This window comes from Lagopus muta, chromosome 8, assembly GCF_023343835.1.
Source record: "Lagopus muta isolate bLagMut1 chromosome 8, bLagMut1 primary, whole genome shotgun sequence".
NCBI classification, from domain to species: Eukaryota; Metazoa; Chordata; class Aves; order Galliformes; family Phasianidae; genus Lagopus; species Lagopus muta.
Genome location: NC_064440.1, coordinates 22,112,758 through 22,139,355, shown reverse-complemented (window position 1 = coordinate 22,139,355; position 26,598 = coordinate 22,112,758). Strand labels below are relative to the sequence as shown.

The 26,598-nt window shown below is 38.8% G+C and overlaps 1 protein-coding gene across 12 annotated transcripts in view; it reads left to right on the top strand.

Moving 5' to 3' along the window:
- Positions 1–26,598, top strand: part of ZNF385B (zinc finger protein 385B) — a 153,287-nt gene that overhangs the window by 85,406 nt on the left and 41,283 nt on the right. For 9 of the 12 annotated variants that reach the window (XM_048953867.1, XM_048953868.1, XM_048953866.1 and 6 more), the window contains one exon: positions 17,563–17,693. The exons of 1 other annotated variant lie outside the window; for it this stretch is intronic. In XM_048953867.1, coding sequence (XP_048809824.1) covers positions 17,563–17,693 — 131 coding nt within the window. Of the gene's footprint in view, positions 1–7,389; positions 7,581–16,133; positions 16,522–17,562; positions 17,694–26,598 lie in introns of those variants that run through there. 2 more of the 12 variants (XM_048953875.1, XM_048953874.1) reach the window with 2 other exon arrangements.

Sequence of the window (26,598 nt, the reverse complement as noted above, 5' to 3'; positions counted from 1 at the left end):
GTTTTTGAGCTACTCGCATGCAAAGAAAATGCACTAAATCCTATGGAGTCGCTAGCAGACTCTCTTCTCCTGCTGGCTTTTAACTTCAATTATTTTCCCTGTGTCCTGAGTGCTTTTTATAGTGGTGTACAGCTTGACTGATGCCATAGGTTTAAGGTAGAATTCTTACAAATTGTTAGAAGGTTTCGTTTTATGTATGTAGATTGGCTGAACTCTTGACATTCTGTCTAGTTCTATTTTGTAGTGATGGGGTTTTAATCAAAATGCTTTGACATATCCAGAGGTAATGGCTGAAAGTTGTTAGTCACCCTGGAAAAAAGTATAAATTCTTGGATGGATATCTTCCTTTGTTGCAACTAACACAAATCCTAATGTTCCTAAATGAAAGCTCTCTCTGATTTCACTGATGTAGCTCTCAACATTTTATATGGAAGCAGATCGTTATGGTAGATGTCAGGGGTATGACAACTAGCAGCTGTCATGGTGTGTTATCATGAACTTAGAAGTGCATTGTGGAAAATTAAAATTTATAATGAGACAGAACTTATGCTTGGGAATGAACTTGTGATTTTTTTTATTTACTGCTCACATAAGAAGTCCTGCTCGTGACTGTGGTGCTTGTTTGTTCTTGATATGAAAATAAATGTCCCATGAACAAAAGTTCCCAGTTCCATTACTTTGTGGAACTTTCCATTTCATGTACAGCGGCAGCAGGACTCTTACAAATTTGACAAAAATAGTATTTATACAAAGTGGAAAATTCCACCTTCAGTACGAGAGGGAATCTTAGCAACCTTCTTTTCCCAGAATTTGCAATGACTATTGAGCACTATTAAAACGTTCAGTTGTCAACAACAAGATCAGGCAGAAAAGTAAATACGGAAAACTTTTCTGCTTTAATTGTTTGCAGGAGTTGGTACATAATTCTTAGAATGATTCTTGTACAGTGTTTATATTGTTCTCTGCATGTAAACTGAAGAAAAACGCAAATCCCACAGAAAAACATGAAAATTTCAGGCAGAAATAAGTGCTCCTATTTCCCATTGAACTGAAAACATTTTCTCTGTGAAAAGAAAAAAGGCATACTCTACATGGTTTCGTATTTTGCCAAGCTTTTAGCAATCTTGTTTCAGCAGAAAGGGCCCAGTTTTTTGCTGTGGACTGAACAGAATAAAATCCACTGCGTAGCAGTGCTCATAGCATATGTTTGTGCTTTAGTTTGCTTTTCTTAAATTTCTTTGTGTTGATTTCTCATTGAGAAATTTGATAAAACTGTCTGAAGGAGCAGCCCCCTTAAAATCAATTAAGACCATGTTTATACTTAATTAAAAGACAAAAAAAAGTATATTACATTAGCTGTAAATATCTTTGTTGCAACTTGTCTTTAATGGATGCAATCACAGTATTCATTGCTGGTCATCTAACCTCTTCTCATCCATAAGACATTGCTTCTGCTATATATACAACATTGTTTTATTCAGTCTGGATACCATCTTGTGTGCTGTTGAGATTCCTAGGTTCTCTGGGGAGGTTATTTCCACAGTCTGCTTCAGCTCAAAAGGAGTGCCATGGTGAGCACTAAGTATGACCCAGAACAATGTTGGTGTTAAGAAAACTTCCCCCGATGTTCAAACCTGGTGGGTTTCATTGGCTTCTTTTCCAGTTATATCCTTTTCCTTCAATTCTCTCTAATCTCCAAACTTTCACAACTCTTTGCTAGCCTTTCAGATAGCCTGCATTGCCCTTTGCCTCTCTTAGTTGTGCATTGTTACTATCTCACTGTTTATATTTGCTAGACTTTCTGGAGCTTGATTCTTATATCCGTCATTTCAATTTGTAAATCCTTTTTACGTGAAGAGGTGCTTGCTACTTAACATAATAAGCATCTTCATCAAGTGAGTGATAATGCTTTCCTTCATGGAACGTATATTTTGCAGATAATGGTTTTGTGCAGAGGAGGAAGTTGGGCTTCTTCCTCCTAATCTTTCATTGCCATTCTAACAGGTCAGTACTTCACTCTTGCAACTCAAGTATTATTTGGAAACGTGTACAATTGTTTCTACTATATTTTTTCATAATTCTCATTATGTGCCAAAAATTGTCATCATAAAAAACTTTTCGATGTCCAGGGTATTTTTATTTTCTGCACTTTTTGTGTTATTTTGTCTTATTTGTGTTCTGCAATGCTGCCTGCTGGATTAATTCATTGATCTATCCCAGCACACGAAGCGCAGTTGGTTTTAAATTGATTTACAGATTTCTTCTATTGTTATGTTTGAATATGCACATACAGGAATAGAAGTATTGAACAAAGCTCATCGTACCCAAACCCCTGTTGTTACAGGTATGAAGATTTACAGTCACAAAATTAGTTGAAATTTTTCTGTTCTGACTATGCTGGAATCCAGGTGCTCTTATGATTTCTTCGTATTCCCAGCTTAAGTTGATTCTTCCTTTCCTTTGTCATGGGTGCCAAGATTTAAACACAGTGCTGCATGTGGGACCCCACCCCATAAGATGAGCACTTCTCAGTTGACATTGGGAATGAATTTAGAATGGATCATTACATGTATTTCCTCATTTTTGTTGTAGAATCTTGATCTTTCTTCATTGTTGCAATCAGTGCTATTAAATTTGGGGGGGGGGGGGAAGGGAAATAATGTTTTTCTTTCTATTCTTGCAGCAGTGCTGTCTAAAGACAAAAGTTTTTGTTTGTTTTTAATTCAGTTGTTGGTCACTGACTTATATTCAAATGTACTCTCCATAAGGGTTTTAAAATATGCTACATTTCTGCTTTCAGTAATAGAAAAGACGTCTGAGGATTAAATTTCACCTTGCATGACTCATTTTTGTCTTGTGTAACTTTCTGAAGTGTTCAATAGAACATGTTTGAAATTCATGTACTGGGAAAAAGTGCTGTAGAAATAGGCATTTCTGCATAAGGTATAAATTGTCTTTGCAAAATCTGTAGTTAAGTAGTTTCTCACTTAAAACAAAGCAAAGCAAAGTAACAACAAAAAAATTAATACATGCTGCTTCTTTAGGGGGTAGGCGTAGAAGACTTCTCTGTATTGTAAACATTCTGTTACTGAAAAATAGATTTGTTCTTTCCTGTTCTCTTCCACACTCTGACTACATTTTCTTAAATACTTAAGGATTTTCACTTAGTTTTATTTTTGAAGCTTTTAGCAGAAATGCTAAGTCAGGGCTTGAACCAGTGACTGAGCACGTGGTGGGAAGGCAGGGACAACCCAGGGGAGCTCAGTTGTATGCAATGCACTCAGTGACCAGAAGGGATGGAATCAGGATCCACCTCTTCCCAGACCTCATTTAAGGGTTGGCAGTGGAAGCAAGGGTATCTCACTGGAGATTCCTGTCTACTCTGCAGCCTTTTGAAGATAAGCTGCTCCTTTCCTTTTTTTTTTTTTTGTGCCTGTTGTATTTGAGTAAATCCTTGCTTACAGCCTATGATGTTGCTGCTTTGCTGTCACTGCTGTGCTTTCTATTGGGTTACAAAGCTACTTGAGCTATTATGATTTTTCTAATTAGAGCACATAAAAGCATGTTAATGGCAAATTCATTTCCCTGATTTCCTCCTGTGCTATAAACAATTTTTACAGAAACTTGTATATCAAATCTATCCAAAGAACAGCTTTGAAAATTCTGAAGAGCAATGCAAACTCCAAGGGGGTACATACCATCAGTAGAGGTGGAGAAGGGTTGTTTATGCCAACTGTTTGAGGATGTCCATGCTGAAAGTATGGGCTCCAGTGAGTACTTCTAAAAAGGCCAGTTCAGAGCCTACTTCTTAATCATCCCTCACTCCTGGATTAGCCTCTTGGATTGGATTCTGCTGATGGAGTGTATTCTGCAGCATGGCTTCACTCAGATTGACTGTTCTGCTGCAGAAACATATGGCATATTTTAAACCCATTGTGGAATGCGGGCAGCTGTGAAGCCATGACTGCCATATTCACAGGAATGTTTGAACCTGGACCTTTGCTAAGGAACCAGTCTTTCATCCCTGTCTTTGCAAACTTCTCTTGCCCAATTGAGCATGCTTCTGTGACAGTTATGTGTGAGATGGGTGCAGTGTTTCGTGCAGAATGTGTGGTGATAGGAGGGTGGGCTGTGACCTTTTCTGCAGGATGTTGGCTATTCTGGCCCCCTCACTGCAGATGCTGCGGCCTGTGTGGTGTGATAATTATTTGCCTCTTTCCATTTGCTGTTCCACATATTTACTGGGTTTCTTTATGTAGCAACTTAAGGAGAACATTAGTCTATGAAGGGCGTGTAGAAGTTTTTAATGTAGTATCAGTCTGATAACAAATACCTTGGTCACTCCTTCTATTACTCCTTTGCACTGTGAAAGTCTGTAGCATCTGACCTGGCAGTTGTTGTGTCTACGCAGCGCCCCTCCTAGCGATGTTAATAGGCCAGATCTCACACTTGCACTGCTGCTAATCCCAGTGAGGCTATGCTCTTAAAAGGAACGATAATGGATTCACACCAGGGTGACAGATGCAAGCTTGGACCATTTGCTGGAGTTCTGTGTATTGCACATTGTACGTCCAGGGCTATAAGTTTTTCCAGCAGTTTTGTTTCCCTCCCTTTTTTTTTTCACAATAGCAAATACCTGCATTAAAAGGGAAAAGCACAGAGGTATGATTTTTGGGTTTCTCAGTATCTAATGTGCATTGCCTTCAATACACAAGTTTTCTGTTATTTCAGTCTAACCAATAAATAAGTACGAAGCAAGGGTAAATGTGCATGGCAGTCAAGAGAATTGAGAGAAAAGGTATATATGTGAATTCAAAGCTCAGTGATTGGGAACGCAGTCACATTCTTAAAACAGAAGAGGTAAAGTTCAGCATGGAGGAGAAAGAATGTAAAGATGTAGATTGCTCCAATCTTCTCAGAATTACAGGCTTGGTATTTACCTCACTACGTAGTCTGAGGTTAGGAAAGAAATGGACAAGAGAAATACTTCTACCTTTTCCTGGAGGTAGGCTGAAGCTTGTATGCTGCAACATCTGCCTAGTTCATTAGAATTGAGGAAACAAAAAATTAAGGATTATAACTTTTAAAGTCAGAGTGAAATATTACGCTTTAAGATAGGGAAAACCTGTTATAGAAATGAGATGAGGTCATATTCTCTATATGCTTAAAAACAGAATAGTCATCTTGCTTGACTTTCCTTCATGCTTATCATGCAGCTTTTATCACACATACTGAAAAAGTTTGGAACTTCTTTTAAAGACTCCTTGGTATAAGTGCCAGTGCAAACTATCAGGAAGTGTAGCCAGGAAAGCTGGACTAAACGTAAGCTCTTTCTTCTGTGAAGCACAAGGAGCCTATGTGGAAATAGGAAAGGGGAGGTAGTTCAAATTATAGAGCGTGAAAGAAGAAAAGTAATGTAAATGTAAAGTACAAAATAAAAAAAAATATAAAAAAAAATTAAAAGCAAGAAATGAGACAGAAGCATCAAACTTTAAGAAATTGTTCTGTAACTGCACTCGCAATACTTACAGAATAGCAAGGAGAAGGATGGATTGTTATTCTGTAAATGCCAGAAGAAGCGAAGAAGATGGAATTATGTGGTGTTTTTGCACTGCTGGTGTTAAAAAGAGTGATTCTGTTAACATGGCTTACTACAAGTGATGAAAGGCTGAGATTGCTATGTAGGAACAAGTTAGTGTTTTGATGAACTGGGATCTTAAATGTTCTGACAAATGGTGCATAAGGATACGTGCATTAATGGAAATCTCAGAGCTTTTACTGTTGTGAAGACACTGAGAAGTCCCAGAACACTAAAAAAGACCTCATGGTTTCACAGTGTTTTTGAAAGAGGAGAAGGGCCAAACATGAGTTTAAGAACCAATCTATTATCTTCTCTTTGAAGAAGTTTATGCCAAAGCAAACAAAGGGGAGCAGGAGCTGAACAATAACTAGAAAGGCAGGTGAGCAGGGCTCATTGCTCTGTGAATTCAGGTGAGGGTTGCTGTGTAGCACAAGCTGAAAGTGATATAACACTGCCCTGTTAGATGGATGCTATCCTGAGAGAGAGAACCAGAAACACAGTGTGACAGGCATGAAATTTGTCTGCTACACTTCCAGGAAGCTGAGGGTCAGTTTGGTTGAGTCTGGGCATGGATGAGAGGCATCAGTGCTCACAACATTCTTCATTTTTCTTTTTGTCCACCCCGGTCTCACTGCTTTCTTTGGATGGCTGTTGGTTTGGCTTGACCAGCTCAAAGGTCTGGCTGAAAGCATATTTCTCTTTTCTTGGTTTGTTGCTCACAGAATCACAGAATCACAGAATTGTAGGGGTTGGAAGGGACCTCCAGAGATCATCGAGTCCAACCCCCCTGCCAAAGCAGGTTCCCTACACCAGGTAGCACAGGTAGGCATCCAGGCAGGTCTTGAACATCTCCAGAGAAGGAGACTCCACCACCTCCCTGGGCAGCCTGCTGGCACTCTCTGTGCCAGCTTAAGGGAGGAGCTGGGAGTGGGAGCAGGTGGGGCTGCCCAGCCTGCTTAAGTGTGGTCATGGGTAGAGATGCAAGCTGCATGGCAGTCTTCATAAATCTGCCTTCATGCTTTTTTGACATTGACTTCCACCTTCCCACCAAAGAAGTTTTTTACTTTGGTCCAGTCTAATTAATTTTACAGAAACATTTTCTTAAATACAGCTTTTTTATGTTATTTCTTGGGTCTCTGAATGTAACTGAGGGGAGAGTTGCCCAAGTTCGTGTCATACAGTCTTTGAAAATATAACAGCATTGAAACTCTACGACCCAGCCCAGGCAGGCCTGGTGCAGTGCTGCTTTCCTACTCAAATGGCAGTTACTAATTACACTAATTAATATTCAGTAAGGCCACTGATGTGATGATTTGTGCTACCAAATCTGTTAGTTATAAATCTGTTGCCTTTATTTCTCTTCAGGCTAGGTACTGTGTACTATAGTTCAATGATTTTTTGGATTTTTTTACTTATTCTCTAAGTCAGGACTGATGAATAAGTATAGTAGTGTACCTTAATACAGCAGGGTCAGGATTTGAGGGCTCTGATCTTCTGAATCTCGTGACCCTTCAGTGTCTCCGTAACCCTGTTCTCCAAGGTCCTCTTTTATGAACTTTTTCAAACACTCAAGCAAGACACCATCTCTTTTAAAAACAATAATATAAAAGAAGAATTTATTTAAAAGATACAGCTCTGCAGCAGACAGCTAGCTTTCTAAAGCTGTAATCCCCAAGCTTAGTTTTAAGAACAATAATAGGAAATGAGCTGCTGAAATGCCTCTTGTCAGTCTTTTAGGTTATATTTGATCTGGTGATGTCAATAGTAGGCTGCCTTTCCTCTGGAGTCAAGTTGCAAACAGTGTCCTCGAGGGTAATTAAAGCTAAGCATACAATTACAGCAGCCCTGATTTGTTTGGACTTGTTGGTTGCCCACTGTCTCGCAGCACCTAGCATTACCAACGCACCGTGCCGAACTGCAAGGATTATTTATCTCTGAATCTCATGCTGGGTATGTTTAAATGCTGCGGTGGAGGTGGGCTGTAGCCTTAGGCACTGAGGTAAGAATCGTGACACCAATTAGCAGCGGGAAGCCTTTGTGGGACAACTCGGTCTGTTTTATGCCTTTGTTTTGCTGAAATGATTCATGGTTGAGTGGTCTCAGTGAAAGCTCTGCAGCTTCTGAATACTGTAAGTCTCTGGTGATCTGTAGCATTTTTCTTCCATTTAAAAATGGCATAAACTTTGGTCAGCAATGCAACTCTTGTCATCTTTTCACATTCTGAAACACCGTTGTTGTCTTTTTAGGTGTGAGAAGTAGTAATGTGTCTGGCTTCTGGTTTCTTGAGTAGGATGAAATCTGCGCTTTTTGTTTCCATTTACAGTATAACAGGATGCTGGTAATTCCTAGAGCTCAAGAAGCAGTTTTGACATGCCCGTTACTTTGGCTTGTAGAAGCATGGGCTCTGAGCAGAGGGCGGTACAGCAGGGCATCTGATGAAGAGAGAAGCAAAGTCCTTCAGGAAATCCTCTGAGACTTTCTTGTTTTTTTAGTCAGAGCACCAAGGAGAGCTGGACAAGTTCAGGAGAGATAAATGTTTTCACTTCTGTAGTGTTAACTAGGAAATTATGAAGTTGTTTTTTGTTTTCTTTAAACTACTTTAAGAAGGGATTTTCTTCAGTTTTGTGAAAAGGATTATTATATCACTTATATTCATGCACAGTTTAATTTAAGTCTAGTAAATCTTCCTAGTAGTGTTACCAAGTTGACCTTTTTTGGACAGATGCTTTTATGCAGCATGCCCTGTGCTTTGGCAGAGCAGTTAAGATTGTGTTTATTGTAGGCTACATGGACAATATTATGAAAGCTTTAAATTCCACTTCCCTGTCTCATTGCCTCATAGTCTTTCTCACTTGGATTATGGTTCCTCTAAAAGTAACTGCCATAGTATGAAAATGATAGCAAATAAAAGGGAGAGCATGACTGAAATTGTGACTCTTTGAGTCGATGGGAGATGCTTTGAATGTTCAAATTCCTTTTGAATTTTCTGAAACACTGAATACCTTTATTTAAATCAACAACAACAACACACCTTAATTTCGTTCAGTGAGCCTGGTTTCCACAGCAAACAGTTTAAAGAGCCCAAATGACCTGTTTGTAGTCTTGTATCTGAAGGACGTTTAGGGAGCTGTGTCAATAGAAGTACTTAGAGAAGGAAAACAAGAAACAATTCAGGTAGCTGAATGTTCTAGAGGTGATTGTGTAATAGGTGGGAAAAGCAAATGAAGCGTTAAATTCTCTGAGCTAAGAGCTCTTTTAAGAGAGTTAGAAATTGTCTAAAGGGGTTAAATGATTAGACACAGCTGTGACAATGCATATGGATCTGGATCCCCTATTATATTTTTTGCTGAGCTGCTTTGTTGGAGTACTAAAGTGGAATAAGGAGAAAGAAGCCAACTGCAGACATAAAATGATTTCATATAAAACTGCAGACATTACCCCAACTGTAGAAGATAAGCTGTGATGGCTTTGAGCAATAACAAAACCGTCACCCAGCAGCGCTCCCTCTGATTGCCATGTTTGTTGCCAACGGATAGCAACTCAGGGCCTCCAGAAGAAAAGACTACACTGAGGCTGAGTGTGGATTGGTGTTGGAATTCAGGATTTAAAAAAATGTTGGATTTTGGGAAATCAGATTATATGAGAAGTGCAGAGGAGGGAACTCGCTCTTTAGTAAGCTAACTGCAACTAGTTTTTATCCCAATGCAGGGGAATTTATAATGTAAACTTGGTCATTTTTGTAGCTGTTTCTTGATAGAGACACTTCATTTTGTAAAGAAAGGTGTTAAGTCAAAAGACACTTCTGTATTCTTTCCTGATACTTTTCATAGTCTAGGTAAAGGTAATTGTCTTTGATGGGTTGCTTATCAAATCTCAGTCCCTACAGACTCCTGAAGAGGAAAAAGCAGTTGCTTTTTTGTACTGATATGGCAGTAAGCTGATGGTAAATGTTGGTTGCTGTGCCTATGTGTTAATCAGAGAGGGAATGGAGTGCAGTGCTTCATTCTGGGGCACGCGCAGGCCTGATGCATCAAGAATATGCATTTTTTTTAAAAAAAAAGAAGTCAGCACAGAGGCTGAAATGGAATTTGTCTCATGGTCCAGGCAAGATTGTGGCTTCAGTAGGCTTGTGGTGATTTTATATTTTTTATTGAGGATAGCAGCAGAAAAGCAAAAAAATTCTTTCTGATTTATTTTGCGTTGGGGGAGTGGAAAAGGCAAGGGGAGGCATCTGATGTAAACAAATGGAGAGGGAAAAAAAAAGTGATCTTCAGGTTTTCAGAAAGATATGTTAATATGGATGGCAAGCGAATGGAGAGCTGAAAAAGACGCAGCTGTTTTTTTTTTGTCATAGTTTGGACAACTTCATAAGAGCAAGCCACTCTAAAGCAGCACTTCCCAGAACCAAGTAGTAGCAGAGGAAGCACAGAGCTGATCCAGCTGTGGGCACCCGAGGAAGAGGGATGAGCAACACAGGGGTTCCCAGGACAAATAAACTGGAGTAGATTGTGAAGCTCCAGCTAACTTCAGTGCATGCAAAAGTACTGTGTTTATTTATAGCTGTCACTGTTTGTTTAGAATAAAATCTGACTTGCTAAACGAAACAATGTGAAGTGGTAATGTGCCACTCTGCTTTCTAGTTGAAAAATTCACCTTGATTGCTTTAGAAGTTTATAAGAAGAGAGTTAGCTCTTTTAAAAACTAATGACAAATATTTCTATAGTATCTATAGATAATAAGATTGTTGTTCTACGGCAGCCAGAATACTTCTTCTGAATATAGTAAAGGATATTCCTTAATTTGTCTAATTCTTAGGCTTTGCAAGAAGCCAGAACCAACAACCACGCTTTGATGCCAGTCTAATGCTTCTAGAATTCGTTTCTGTACTGCAAAATGTGTGTGGAATAAGGTAGCATAGGTGCTGTAAAATTTAAGCTGGGCATTGCACAAGCTTTTCTTTTCTCAGCTTGCAAGTGTACAGGGAAGAGGGATGGCTAAAGGAGAAAGAGGGCAGTGGTGTGAGTCACACATTCTGCCAACCTGAGGAAGGACAGGGCTCTTCCAAATGTTAGGAGCTGATAATTGCAGCACAGTTATTTAAGGAAAATGCAGGGCAGTCTGTTCTGTTTCTAATAATTGGACTTACCTGCTCATTCCATCTGTTCTGCTGTCTTTTACACAAAACCCACAGGGATTCCAGTTGTAATTTCAAACTGTTATAAATGCAGTACGACTGCAAGGAGAGTAAGATTTTCTTGATCTATTTTGATCTACTTGTCTTTAAAATAGTGTGTGAAATTACACTTTTCGGTTTTTTCTATGCCCTCGCTGTGTGTAAACATCAATATTTGTTCTCTATGATTCTGATGTGCTAACTGTAGAGATTAGAAGAATAAATATTTATTTCTATTGAAAGTTAACATTATTATAATAGAGGTTTCAAATATCAGCTTTTCTATTATTCCCTTCGTATCAAGTACATGCATAGACTACAATATGTAGTCTACATTGTCATTATTGAAATGAACATCCTTTAATCATAAAGCACTGGAAATGGAGAGCAATTAGAGAAATATTAAAAATTCATAGACATTAAAGTGATTCAAGGTCAGTCCCTAGTATTTTATTGAGGAGGGGTCTGGTCTAATGAGGATTTTCTTGCTTTGCATGTTTGTTTTTATTTTTACAATCCTTTTGAAAAAATACTTGCAATACATAGCTATACTTTTCTGACTGCAAACGAACTATGTATAATTATCAACACTAGATAAGTAAATAATAGCTGACTTTTTGGGTTTATGAAATGGCAGAAAATCCATTCATTTCAGCAGCATCAGGTTTCAATTAATTTTTGGTACTGATCTGACTGGTGGAATCCTACATGTATTTGAAAAGTAGAAATATTTTATTTCACAGTGTCTGATTTTTTACAAAAGGATCATACTGAATTGTCAGCATGTCTTGATAATACAGTTATTTTGAAATAATAATGGAAATACTAACTTCTAGCATACTGGAAATCACAATTTGTAGGGGGAGAGTTATTTCTATAATCTGACTTGGTTTAGATAAGTAATACTTGAGCATGAAGAGCTTGAACTGCACAATATATAGGCAATTTTGTATGTTGCAGTGAAGTTGCATTAAATGCCTTTGGGTTTTTTGAAGCAACCACTGAAAAAATAAACTCAGACTGGAATGAAAATATTTGGTGTGTCATTTCATATCCAGATGTTGCTCTGCGAGATTAGACCTGGGCTACTGCTTTCTCATAACTTGTGTTAAGATGCTTGTGCAGAGTGGCTCTTCCTTAATGCTGTTGAATAGCCATCAGCTCTACACCAGCTCTTGCTGCCTTTCCTTGTAGTTTCTAAAAAAATAAAAAATACAAACAAACAAAAAAAACCAGAAAACCCAACCATCAACAACAAAAAAACAGATTTGAGAATTGTACCCGTTGTTAGTTGCCAGACATGTATGACTTATGCTGTTTAAGGTGGGTAATGAGTCCGTGCAAGGTCTGACTGTTCCCTCAGTTTCTGAATAACATCTAAGTATGAATTCAGTGCACTCCCCAAGCTTTAAAAGATTCATGAGTAGCTAGCTCTTGTGCTCACCGTTTCAACCCCAAAGGACCTGCATCCTCATTCATTAATGAGTTAGTTTATGTGTTGCCCTGGGGATGCAGAAGTTCTTAGCATTTTTCCTATTGTCAAAGGAGGGCTTTGCCTTTATCTCATACATACCGGGGTTCTACTTCAATGTATTTTTAAAAAATAAGTTGCATTGTCTGGGTAGTGAATATTTCATATAATTGTGTTAATTTGCCAATTAGGAAACTATTGAATGAGCAGCCTTATCTCTCCTTTACTGCTTTACTTTCAACAGACCAAAACCCCTATCAGAAGTCTCAGTTATCATAATTTCACATTGCAAGAAAGCAATATTTGTTCTACTGAATTCTGGAAAAAGAAATTACTGATGTGCTATGTTTATTTACCTTGTTTTGTATTTAAGAGAAGAGTTTGTTTTAATGTTCATAAATATTATTAATGATATAGGATAGCTTTTACTTAAAACATTTTTATATCACCTGTTTTTCAGAAAATCAGAATTACTTCACATAGGCTTAATGTTGTTTTAGCAGTTTGTTTTAAGCATGAGCAGGAACACATGGCACTCTGTAATGCTCACGCATATCTTATCTAAAATAATGAAAAAGAAAGTTCCTGAATCCTTTGAACCAATAACGTTGGGTAGCAAAAAAGATTAATATTTATATTGTTCAGTGTAGGGAGATATCTGTAATCACAGCACCTAACATGTCATGTACATACCTAAACTAGAAGATGTGATTACTTGCAATCAACCAGTCTTACCTGTCATTTACAGTGAAATAGTCCCAGTGAGCGTGCCTGGAGAAGATGGAATGGGGGCATCAGATCCTAAGCAAGATTTCTGATGATGTTTTTTATGGGGTTCGTTTCTCTAGCTAGGCATTGCTTCTATTTTTTTTAAACATATAATCCAATTGTGCACATATTCCCATAAAACTGCATAAAAGCATGTGTTGGGTTTGTTTGTTTTGTGTTTTTTGCAAAGCACAGGCAATAGAGCTGAAGAGAGTTTTATTCGATATGAAAGCCTAGGTACTACCTCTAGGCTCTAAGCTGCTTATAAAACTGTTTTTGAGTCTCATGCTGAATAAGTATTTCTGACAATATTCAAAATTTGCACTGACAAAATTAATAAACTGTACTGAAAGCTGTGGGTACCCAGAAAAAGATTATGCATGCAAAATTCTCCCAGAACTGTTCCCTGAAATGTTTCAAACATGTCCTGTCTGGTCTTAAGTCTTCTGGAATGTTGAAGGAAAAGGCTGTAAATTGAGATGACAGTGTGAAGTCTAAAAGCGCAGTGACTGTGCTTAGTGTGGTAGCAGTAGGTAATGAATTCAGCCAATATGTGCAAAACCAAAGGGACAAGTTGCCATCCCCTCTTGAAAGGATACCTTTGGCTCAAAGTGGTGCCTGCAAAATGCTACTTTAATAAGGTCAGGGGAGGAGAGAGCCCAGAACTCACCCATTCCCTCAGTTGTTCTTAGATTCTGTCTGGGTGAGACTACTGTGCATTGATCTAGGAGGTCATAGCTCCGCATAGCCAAAAAAGGTCAGGTAATTCAAGCCTGCATGGCCTGCCTCTATACTGACGCTTCTTAACTTTAACTGTTGTAGGTAGTGGTGGATGTTAAGAGATGAGATCCTGTTGATCTCCTAATACTGTGTTGGGTCACATGTTAAAGGTGACCATGTGCAATCTGAAATGGATGCAGATTGTCGACGGGATACTATCATTCAGTCTCAGTTGCACATCAGTTACTCTCCCATTGTTCCTGTCTTGAGTTTGGACTACTTGGATCTAAGGACTAAAGAAATGTAGAAATGTCTCAAGGTGATAAAAGAGAAGAAGGAATTGATTATGGCTTTGGATTTCTCTATAGTGGCCTGTAGTGAATGCTTTTCAAGAACATGCTTTCAAGTTTGAGCAGTTGTGCTCTTGTGTTTTGCTGAAATCAGCACCTCACCTGCTTGGAAAGGATGAGCAATGACTACAAGCCATGATGATGTGTGCCTCTGACATGTCTGTCCTCCTGCACAAAATGAGACGTTTTGAGTCATCTGTTCACATGAAAGCCTGCTTTTCCCCCTCTTATGCAATACTAAAAAAGAACAATTGAGGATTTGGCTGTCTGCTGCTTGCATGCCCTGTGCAGAGGTAACTCCTGCAGTGGCACTCAGAGTTGAAGGTAATTTCTTTTATTTATTTATTTTTTAAAAAAAGAGATAAAATAATGTTTATAAATTTCAAATTTGAAATGAATAAATGAATTTACAAAAAATATCAGTTATTTATGCCAAAGATTCACAAGTATTTAAAACAACCTGTGTTTGACATGGTAAATTGTCTTTATCATTAAAATGCTAATGAAATGGTAAACATCTGTTAAATTTATGATTATAATGAAGCTTGTCAGCTCCATCTTTCTTGTGCCAGCATTCCAGCTTAGCTCAGGTCTGCATACAGATCTGGTGGAGTGATGGTAAGAATCTATTTGGCATTTGGATGTAATACCAGTGGAACGTGGGTTCTGTTCTGTTTAATAGGATGATTGCCATGAAGTGCTCCCTCCTGTAGTTTGAGTCGTCTTTAACTAGTCATTCTTCCAAAGGCTTCCAAATGTGGTTCTGAAAATACGACTTCAGTCCAATTGGACCACTGGTATTTGTTTGGCAGTAGTAGCAGTAGCAAACTGCAAAACGGAAGTGAACGAATTTCTTGTTATCAGTTCCTCCACTAATCAGTCCAGTAGGTGTGTACATTTTCTATTTCATATGGACTCTGAATGTATCCTAGTTTGAACTTGTATTGTTCTGGCAGCAGAAGCACCATGATCTGCAAAGCTGAGGGCAGATTTCAGAAGTGTCTGTAGTGGTCTCTGCCCAGATGAGAAATACAAAGAGGATTGCTATCTTATTGGATGCTGACTGTTTTCTAATTTTAAAATTTTTTATGGCAACATTTTTCTATACCTCAGTTAAAGACAGCATCAGAAACTCAGCTTAACTCTAATTTTAAACTTCAGTGGCAAGTTAACTATGTTGTTGCTGTTTGTTGTTTGTTCATTTTGTTTTTGTGGTTTTTTTTTGTAAAATATAGTTAGAATAACCATAGCTTCATATGCAAAGAGAGGACAGGTCTTTCATTAACTCTGTGGATCTTAATTGCTTCTGAACTTTAAAAAGAAATTTGTAGAAGTTTGACTGCACTCTGTGGACTTTAGGTAATTGAATACAGTATAGCTGCTGTTTGAGTACAGCTCAAACCTAAATTATGTAAAGCTACTGTTTCAGAACAAGCTAGTAGAAATAATCATCATTTTTGCAGTTGAAGATATTTTCTATGACTAAATCCTCAGAGACACTGCTTTCCTGTTGATGCATTTCTATTTTCATTTTTTTCATTATAGATATGAAGTAGGAACTATGGGCATCTTACGCAGCCTTAAGCTTTTTGACATTTGTGACTCTACTTGAATAAGCTTTGACTTAATTAACTGAGCCCGAGTCATCAAGTTGCAGGGGCTTATGCAGGGTCAGAACACAGAGTTTAACTCACCTAAGGACTTTTAAAGCTTACGTTTATGAAAGTATTGAGATAACAGAAGAGAGAAAATATTTTCCAATAGTGTATCTCAAGCATATTTTTCCTTTCTTGCCCAGCTCTGCTGGGAGCATGTCCAGTTCTCTCTCCACAGTTGTCAATGACCCACCCTTCTGCTTTCCTCACCCTTTGTAGAAGAAACAGAAAATAGATTATAGCCTGTTGCTCATCTGCTAGCCTAGAATATTGCATTTATTATGCTACAGCTGTGATCAAATTGTCTGTGTTTCCAGCACCTACAGAATTTGAGCTCAGGGCTAGTTCTAAGTGTCTGGCTATCCAGTAAATTCATGCAGACCCATCTGGCTTCTGTGCTCTGCTTCTCTCTCAGATACCAGAGAATGGATTTGAAATCATGTCCATGGAGGCAGGATGATGAGATGAAGAAAGAGGAAAATTTCTCTGCCTCGAATTTTTCATATCCTTAACAGAGAGAAAGGGAGATGTTAATGGAAGACTGGTTCTTCAGCAGCCCACACGGATTGCCTGGCATCTTGCAAACAGATACAAACAATTTGATTTTGTGGGAGAAGAGAGGGAAAACTGTTTGGTTTGCTTTTCCTTCTCCCTCCCCCTCCTGACTGTGTTTAAAAAGCTCAGGCAACTTCTGTGAGAAAAAGCTTAGTTACTGTGTCGGCTCTGCTGGATACCAAAGAAGCTTCCCTGAGGACTGTTATGCTCCTGGCTGATGTGCTGGCCACTGTGAGCAGGAGAGGGAGGTAATGATGGAGTAATTCTGTCGGGGGGGGCCTGGGGGAAAGGCAGAGAATGACTCAACCTCCTGTAAAGACCAGGGAGACTTGTGTTCAAGTCTCTGCTCCAGTCAGTGTTGAATTATTTATTTGACCCAGGAAGAAGAATCTGAATATTTTTTTTCTCGTTTTCTATTTCAGGAGAAAGATATTGTTTGAAATATATTTTGCATGATTTCAGGGAAAATAAAACATTCCATAGGCAGAGCTGGAAGCAGTGTGCTAGGCACACCATTGTGTGGATAGAGCAGATAGCTAGTTGTAAACGAATGTTTGGACATCTGTGCCTTTGTGTTCCTTTGGGGCCTTGTTGAGGGGGTGATGCTCAAGTGTAACAACTCCAGCAAGTACATTCCTGCAAAGCCCATATTTGGAGGGAAAGTGCTATGCTCCAATTAGAAAAATGTTGTTTTTCGTTTTTCATTACATGTAAAGAATTTATTTTGTGTGTGTTGCCTGCTGATTATTTAATTGTTTGTTTTCTAATATTTGTATTGCTACCTAATACAAAAGGCATTATTTTAAATCTTAAGCGAAATGATGTTTGTGCAGTACCTGATAGCTACAGAAGCCATCAGAAGGAAAAACAAACTTGCTATTTGGAAACAGACCTCTGGATTTCAGCTCTCATGTACTGCCTGCACTAGCTGATCTAATAGGCAACCAGGAATTGCAAAAGCATCTGACTTCCATGGGCTCCCATCCTGGTCTTTTTGGCACGGAAGAATTGTTCAGCTTTAGGAGGGATTTATTCTACCTGCCAGGGTGATTTATACACCATATGTCTCCTCTTCAGCATCCGAGCATCCATGGCCATAGGAGAGCACTCTGCCTCATCTGTAGAATGTGGAAATAGGTTTCTTTTAATGATATTAACTCCTGCAGAGCTACTTTATTACCTCCATGCGCTATTTATTCGTGGAGGTTGTGTCAGCAAGAGATAGCTATGCTGTGTGTAATGTGGAAAGGAGAATACTATGAATTGCTGGTTTTGTTTGCTCTTGGCAGGCACTACTGCACTTCCCACCCTTGTGCGTGCACCTACCTTGATGATGCAGCCTTCCCTGGATATCAAACCCTTTATGTCCTTCCCTGTGGACAGCAGCTCTGCTGTTGGATTCTTCCCAAATTTTAACACAGTAAGTAAAGGTATTCCGCACTTAGTTTCAGTGTAATGCTTTCCAAGTCAGTTCTAACATCCAGTATTGAAGTTGACATACAGAACTCTGTGCTGTGCTGGTTACTGCTCCCTTGTGTGACGATCTCATGCTGTTCGCAACCTTTTTGCTGTATGTGGGCCACAGACCTGGTCTGTGGGATTGCTGTTTGCACACTGAAAAAGCCTCATGGTTGAGTTTTAATGAGTGATGGAACAATTTTGAGCTTTTGCCAGAGTGTATGCTTTTCCATGAAATGTAAAATAAAAAAAAAAAAAAAAAGCTGATGTTAAAGGGAAAAAACAGTGACAGGTAAGGCTCAGGTTCTCTGACTTAAACACATCAAATGCACCAAAGCCACCATTTTGCATGCTGCCAGTCCTGTTTCTGTGTGTGGAGATAAGTCAGTGTGGAATGAGTTGGCAGTTAGTTAACATCGACAGGAAAAAAATTGCTCTAAGTCATTTCTGCTGAGTCAGTGAATGTGATTTGTTGATCCATGACTGGCCCATGAACTGTAGAGTACCGTGACTGTCACTGTTGTGGGGAAGGGGGGTATTGCCACCACCCACAGGCTGTGGTCAGCTGAACCACCACTACTCTCTTTGCTAACTGGCCTTCTGCTTCAAGTTAGTACAGCAAGAGGATTTATTTTTCTTCCTCACTTGCAAGTAAGTCTTGTGCTACAGCTCATGGTGCTGTGCAATACTTGTGAGGTAATGTATCAGCCAGCTTCTGTCAAATGTCAGCAGCCTAACATGATGTTGTACATGCATACTGATGTGGGTGGTACAGGCACATGTATGCATCCAAAGAGAGGAAAGATACAAATCCAAGTATGTTAAAAGACCAGGAGCCAAAACTCAATACAATTCTAGAATTCTAAAATAGGAGTGTCTCATCTCCTGGGCATGATGCAATTCACATTCATTATCCCTCATCTATACATTTGAGAATTTGGTTATTGATTTGCCTGTTTTCTAGTTGCACTGGTATTATAGCTGAGCTTTTTCACAGAACTGTATGTAACGTCTCAGAGAACCTTTTCTTCGAGGATGCTGTAGTTGTAGTCAACCATTATTTGGTTTTGGTGGTATTATTGAATTTCTGACTTGCGGTAGCTTCTAGAGGCAGATTAATTTTGATATTTAGGCTGTTTTTGTTTATAAACACTACCTTACATTTATCTAGATTACATTCCACTTGCCTGTTTTCTTGAATCTTTCACACCTGTCACTTTTCTCCAAACTTCTGTGGGTTTTAAAAGAGAACCCTGTGGCCAGTGGCAAATATTTTCTACTTCCTCCCTTTAAATTCTTGGCAATTATTCAAAATCACACTGTTATGCACCCTAGACACCACATTTTTAAATTCTCCTTCTGGAGGAACAGTATTTAAGTACTATGCTATTTCTAATTCATGGACTTTGCCATTTATCTTGTAGGTATTGATTTTCCTTAATAGTCTTTTATGATGGACTTTAAAGCTCATTGGAAAAAACTAAATTATTAATGGTTATCTTCTGACAGGCACAGTGAACACCAGCTGTCACACACATCTTTTCTTTTTAACTTAGCACAACCTTTGGAAATAGGTTTCAATGCTCATGCTTTCTTTTTCACTGTGAATACAAATAGGTGTGTGGAGATAATGTAAAAATTGTCAAAATCACTTTTCCATATCAAATTCAAACAGAATCAAAACCTACCTGACCCCTCATTTGTATATCTTCAGAAGTGCCTTCTTATTTCTTCCTGTGCAAAGGCAGAGCATTAGAGTAACACCTCTGCCCTTCTGCCTGCCCCCAAAACCATTAGTTGCCCTACAGATTAATCTTTCATGAGAGACCTTGTCAGGGACTGTAGATGGTGACACCTATGGTGCACAACGCCAAGTCTCTTCCCCTTTGGTAGGGCTGAGAAGAATGCTAGCACATGTAAATGTTCATCTTTGTGTGTATTCATTGAACATGAGAAAAAGAAATGTTGTCTCAATGTCTTCTTTGCATCAGAGATGTTTACTTAAGCTCTATCAGAAGGTGGTTTCTGATGAAATCTTAAGAGTTTTGCATGATAATTAACAGTAGGAAAACTGAGGTAAATTATGTGAACTAGAAACCTATTTAAAGGAGCACCGCTACCATGTTTCCAAAATCAGTTCTCTTCTAGATGGAAACATAAATCTCAGGTAAGCCCTTTTTTATATCATTAACAGTTTTCAATTCTGAAAACACCTGTGGCAATATGGATGAAACGTTTGTGTCCCCATTTTGTTTGTGAACGTATTCTGATTGCTTGATTCTCTCTGCATGGCATGCTTTCAGACAAAAGCTGAGAAGACTTATTCTTTTTGAAAGGAAAGACTGCCCCAGGTGTAACTTACTTTCTTGATGCAATTGTGAGATTTACTTTAAGATGCCACTACTTTGTTTCTCATGAAAACAATAGTATTATCTATTTGTATTCCAAGTAAATTTTTGTTTTTTTCTTTGGGACTTGCTTATTATATAGGACAAATTAGGGAGGGAATGTTTGTACTGATTCTTTTGGATACATTCCGTTATTCCTTATTAAGGAGGCCTTTTTTGTTTGAATGGTTCAGCTTCTGAGTGCAGAACAAATGACACCAAGCAGTGAGGTTTTGCAGAACAGGTGCTCTGTTCTTTCTGGCCTTCTCAGAGCACCCGCAAATTGTTTTTATCAGAGCAGAACAGGTGTGACCAGACTGTCACTGCCTGAACATGAGTTGCTGCGCAAAAGAACACTCTCAGAAGCATTGCAGCAGCAGATACAAAGGGGACAGAATGCTAGTTCTGGCACCAGGTTTTGTAAGCTTTACTCATACCTCTCTGCCCAAAATGCAGAATTTGAATCAAATTTTGAACTGGTATTACTTAAAATAGTTTTGTTTGTTGCAGAAGTTGATCCAACTTCGTAGGAAGTTCCCAGACTTGTACCTCCAATTTGGAAAGCATGTAGTGCAAAAGGGTATTGATAAATACACTTATTTAGCATGCAAAAATGACTTCAGTGGTTCCTTACCATGTAACTTCTTGTTTGTTGATTACATTTTAAGATCTGTGACTCTTCAAAGTCAAATACATACAGTTAGTGAAAATCAAAGCTAATGTTACTGAGCAGTTTTAATTAGGTCCCTCTACTGTGCATCTGTTATAGTGTAATCTTGAATTTTATGCACCCTGGCTTTCACCACATGGCTTCATCCTTTGTATTCTTCTTCTTCCTGATTCATTTTTGTATGTCATTCATCTTGTGGTCCGAATGAGGAAAAATGTGTTGTGGTTACAACACAGATGATTATCACTGTACATGTGCTAAAGTGGTTGAAAGCAAGAAATTATCTCACAAAGCAAACTAAATGATTGTTGCCTGCATCTCCCTTTAAGGGATATATAGACCTCAGAAAAAAAAAAATCTGAAAGCCATACATTCTACCTTGTCCTGAAATGAGAGCAGCACTGCATGATTCAAATTCAGTCAAAACAGTACAGCCAGGGACCTGTCAGTCTGCACAAAGCGATATCAGCAACTTCTGAGATTCTATCATCACAGAAAATAATCAGCAATTCTTATGCTTCCTTCCAAGTTTGTTATGGCCCCAGGGGTAATCAAAGATTATACTATCTCTTGTAGCATTTACATTAGCAAGATATGTCCCATCTAGATAGACCAGGATTGGTTTTTAAATGCCCATTTGTACTCTCATCATGGTTAACGTGACCCTGTTGCTGCTTCAGTGCCTGTTCTTCAAGCAGAGGGCTCTGCTGAGTCTTTGCATTAGACTTCAGGTCTCCACTGCAGAGTGAACGAGAAGTATTTCACGTCTGCCAGGGAAAGTGAGCCAGCTGGAATGGGCTAGGAAGAGAAGGAGGTGCTGACTGGTAATGTGGTCAGATATCTCTGTCTTTTCTCCATCATTAACCTCGCCTGGACTAACTATCCCTGGCCTGTCCCCAAGAGTACCAGCAGAGACTAATTTGCTCTTTCCTCTCCTGCATTTTCAATTATGTCCCTCATTTTCAGTTTCTACCTCTTTAGTTCTCATTTGCTCTCCCTGAAATTTGAAGGACCCCCAATCAAGCAAATCAGAACACAGTGCCTTATATTGATGGCTCCTTGCCCCACACCAGGAGCCTCTCCTGCTTCTGGTCTGCACTGAAGTGCGGCAACTTTCAATTTCCCTTGTGGGATCTGAATATCAGCCCTTTAGTGCTTTACTTCCACGCCAGAGCATGCTCCAGAGCTCAGTCTTTTGCACAGGAGGAGTGGATTAGAGGTGCAGTCAGATGACAGAGATGCCAGCTCATTGCCTGCTGTCCCCTGTTCCCATGCAGCCTGTCTATGGGCCCTCAATTCCCCTTCTCCCCTCTGTACAGTGCCAAGGGAGCAGGGCCTGCTCTGTTTATCTCCCTCAGAAATGTTCCAGAGAACATATGAAATTTCATAACAGCAATACCTTTCTGGTTGGATATTAGGAAAAATTTCTTCTCAGGAAGGAGTGGTGAGGCACTGGAACAGGCTACCCAGAGAAGGGCGGGGGTGACCATCCTTGGAGGTGTCCAAGAAAAGGGATGTGGCACTGAGAGCTATGGGTTAACGTGCATGGTGGTGATAAGTTGATGGTTGGAGTTGGTAATCCCAGTGGTCTTTTCCAACCTTAATGATTCTATGATTATGTGACTCTTATCCTCATTGACTGACAACACAGAAAAGAAATTTAAGCAATGAACTTGAAAGTTGTGGAGTAGCTGAATGTTTTGTTTTAAACCAAGAGATGACTATTTTTCTTACTAACATTTTATTAGCCTCATAGTGCAGGAACACAGAGCACTTCAGATTTTCCTCTGCTCCTTTGTGGAGCACTTTGAAATTCTCCTCCTTCACTTTTAGTTATTCTGGAATCTGCATAGTTTGTGTTTTCCAGATCTTAGTCAGAATCACTGAACTGCAACATGAAGAATTAGCCTGGTACGTGTTACTAAGAGGAAGGAAAAAGAGACCATGTTTTCTGAGGTATTTACTGGTGAACAGGGCAGAGGCTCTGAAATTTCATAATAAAGCCTGAACAATGGAGACTTGTGCATATGCATAATTAGTTCAGCAGTCGTATTCCTTACAGAACTGCAATTTCTGCAGAGGAGTCGTAGCAGTTTCTGCATTCAGATCCCAGATCCTCCAAAATATCTAGTGCTTGGCTGCATGTTTCATCTGCCTTCCTAGAAAGCTGGGAATTAGTCTCCCTGAGACCTCTGCCATTATTTATTCCTTCTCCCAGTCAGCACAGGGAATGACTAAAAAGATTTGGTCATCATTGAATTCCTTACTTAAGTTAAAAGTGTCTTTATAGCATGAGGAAGTCCTATTTAAAGGGACAGGATTGTTAGCCTTACATATTTTAGGTGTTAGACTACTGAAGGATACTTTGCAAGTAAGCTGTGACTAAAACATCTATTGTCAGCACACAGTCACAGAATTGCAAAATAAGACATACATATTGCACCATGTATTTATAAAGATCTTGGTAGTTTCTAATTGCAAGGTCTCTTATCCTAAGAAAAACTCTAGAGCAGGTTAATAAAAATCTGAATTCCTGAAGTGTCAGATGAATGCAGAAGCACCTACTCATGTGGCTTGCTGGCTGCTCAGTGTTTCTGCCCTCGCTCACAGCTGCCTCAAAATCTCCTGGAGAAAGAAAAGATTACTGAATTCATTATTAGCTAATAAATGATAAGAATTTAGCTGGGAGTTAATGCCTGCTGCACTCTCTGAATTTGGGTATAGCTGCTGGCCGTTCAATTTAGATACGCTCTTTTTTACAACAATTTAGAAATAGCACATTGCAATTTCAAGTCATAGCATGAGGCCTGTCTTCTGTTAACGTGCCTGACTGCTGCTGGTGCCCAGGTCTGAGGCAGTGACCAGCCCATTTCAGCTGCCAGAGTGAGGCTGATTCCAAGAGCTGGGCTTTCAGCCCACTCTGCTCTGATCACAGCATGTCTGGTCCCACAGCGGAGACATTCAAAGCTCAGATGCTTCCCCAAGTGAAGGGTATGGAAAGAGAATGGCCTTTCTTGTTCATGTATTAGAAAAGACTGGTTTGTCCTTCAGTCTGCTTTGCATCTCATTCACCTAGATTTAAAAATAAAAACAAGCACATTATGATTCTGTGTTGTTTCAGGGCAGGTTTGATGAGAAATATAATGTTCTTTTAGAGACTTAACCAAACGTTGAGGTTTTTTTTAATCAAGAGAATTGTAAAGGCTTGTTATGTCGTGTCTGGTACTGATCAAAACACCCTGAAGCCAGAAACATCATTATTGATTTTTATGTGAAGAAAGCCTATTATTTGTTACTGTGGAGAGCAGATGACAGTTGTCAGCTAACATTAAGAAATTTTCAGTTTGTCTCGTTTCTCATTTATATTCATCCATTTTATACACTTACTCAAATGCATTGTACATATAACTTACCTACTTTTTAAATATGCATTTTTAATATGTGAAAGGTAACATCTACTATTTCATTTTGGAAGACCAGGCTTCCTGTGTCCTTATTCTCTCCTGTTCACAGTATTGATTGAGGCTACGTACTTGCTTCTAAACTCTTAGCAGGGTTCAGACGTTTGAAGGAAATTAAGATCTACCTAACAGGATACTTCTCAGTTTCAAGTGACATTGCTATTCTGGAACAGGCGGGAAGCAAGCAAACTGCTAGCGAAACTTAAAGCAGATCTCCAAGAAGAAAAGAGTGAGGTCTAAGGGCATCCTCAAAGAAGAAAGCAAAAGTCAGAAATCTTGCTAACCTCACACACTATCTAAGCTTTTCTGACTGCTACATCTTAAGCTTGAGTCTTTTGGCATGATTCTATTGGAAGGTAATGTTTCCTATTGTTTTACCAATTCAGATTATTTTATTGTCAGGTGGTAATAGTGTAAAAAGAATAGCTTTGCTCTCAGGGTATGTTACTAGTTTTACTGCATCTGAAGGCAATATGTATTTCTGATGGTGTTTTTCATTTAACTTAACACAGCCAAGTGTTCTGAATGATAGCAGCAGTCTTAATAATAAGTAGCAGTTATAGAGCATCTTCCATCAGAGGATTTTGAATAGCTGTAAACATGTTATTTAGACCTTTCAGCTTTCTTTGTGAGGTTCAAAATATTTTTATCCCTGTTTTACAGATGAATAATAAAAGTACAGTTAAAACTGGAAGCCAGCAGAGTCACAAAGGGATGGGAAATTGTCATATTGCTAAAGTATTTATTTAGCCATTGGGTTCATACTTCATTCTTTTTCTCAGATTTGGTCTGTCACTATGTTAAGAGTTATATCTATTACAAACAGAAACTTCCTGAATACTTCATTGTCCAATAGCATATTTGGAAGCTCAGTTCTTTTATGTATCTGTATCATCATTGTGATAAGACCGGATTCAGAAGCTTTTACCTGTGTAATTAATTGTGCCTCACCAATTTATTCTGTGAGTTAAGCCTTTCCATAGGCATCAAATATTTTAATTTCTTTTTCACAGTAATTTCTAAAGCAGCAGTGGCATTTCATTTTTGGAGAAGTCTTTTTAAGGCTTTCCTAATTATGCTTTTCTCAACCAGAGTTTATTTTTACTGTGCAGTATATATATCCATGGGTGAAGAGAAGGAAGGGCAGAGGGGATAGTCATAGCAGCGGAAAAAAAAGAATGAAAAGATATTTTCTCAGTTCCCTTTTGATCTCTATGCATATGCATGTTATGTGGGGAGAAGGGGAAGGGGGAAATTAGAGTATTTGTGTTACTTTTTTTTTTTTAATTTTGAATTTCTTGATTTAAACTAGAAAATGGAGAGATGGAGTGAACAGAAGAGCAGAAGATCAGAAGGAACCTGGTTTTAAGTTGGACAGTATAAATGTTTTTATTTTTGTTTATGTTGGTCTAAGCCACTATTTTGCACTGATTTAGGAGCAATAAAAATCTACCAATAAGGCCAGACTTCATCCTTGGCCTCATGAACTTGTTCAGATGAGTTCTTGCAAGTTAAATTTTCTAAGTGAAAACCTGACTGAAAGCAGCCTCTGCTTCAGCACAGGGCTCCCGGGTGTGGAGCTTCAACTGGCTGCTTCTCTTTGACTAGGTTAAAATACAGCAAAATTGTTTGTGTTAGCTCACCAGATGAATAAATGAGCCTGTCAGTGAAGATGTAGAGCTGTGCTTCCCAAACTGATGCTGAAGCAAGAAGATTAATGCATTTCTTGGTTTTAAAAGAAAAAAAAAGATGTAATTAAGTAGGTAAAGAGAGAGTATATTTGACCATACTGTTGTCACTTCTAGTGCCTCTACTTCAGTGACTTATTGAAAATCTGAAGAGGAGTCAGAGGAAAAACTAACAAATGAATCAAGGCTTTTATAATGAGAGGCTTAAGGAATTCAGCTTACTTGGTTTATCAAAGAGAAGGTTAAATGCTGATCTGATTGCAGTGTACAAGTGCCTATGCATGCAGGCATTAGGGTGCCCTTTAATCTAATTGAGTGAGACACAACTAGATGGAGTGGTTTGTGACAGGCAAAGCAAGGTGTGGATGTTAGCTGTGGGAATACTCCATCATTATCATCATTTCCTCTGTGATGTTATAGATTCATCTTAGTTGGAAACTCTTTAATCAAGTGTGGTATGTTTGTTCCTTCTGCCCTCCTCTAAAATTTAAGCTCTGGCTGACCACAAATTATCAGACTTCATCACAGGAAAGGCTGAAGCTCTCTAGTCTATAAAATTGTCTTTTTTTTTTTAAAAAAAAAAAAAAAAAAAAGAAATCAGATGTAATGGCTTCTTCTAAGCTAAAACAAGTCTTTAAGTAACTGTAGACAGTGCTTTCAC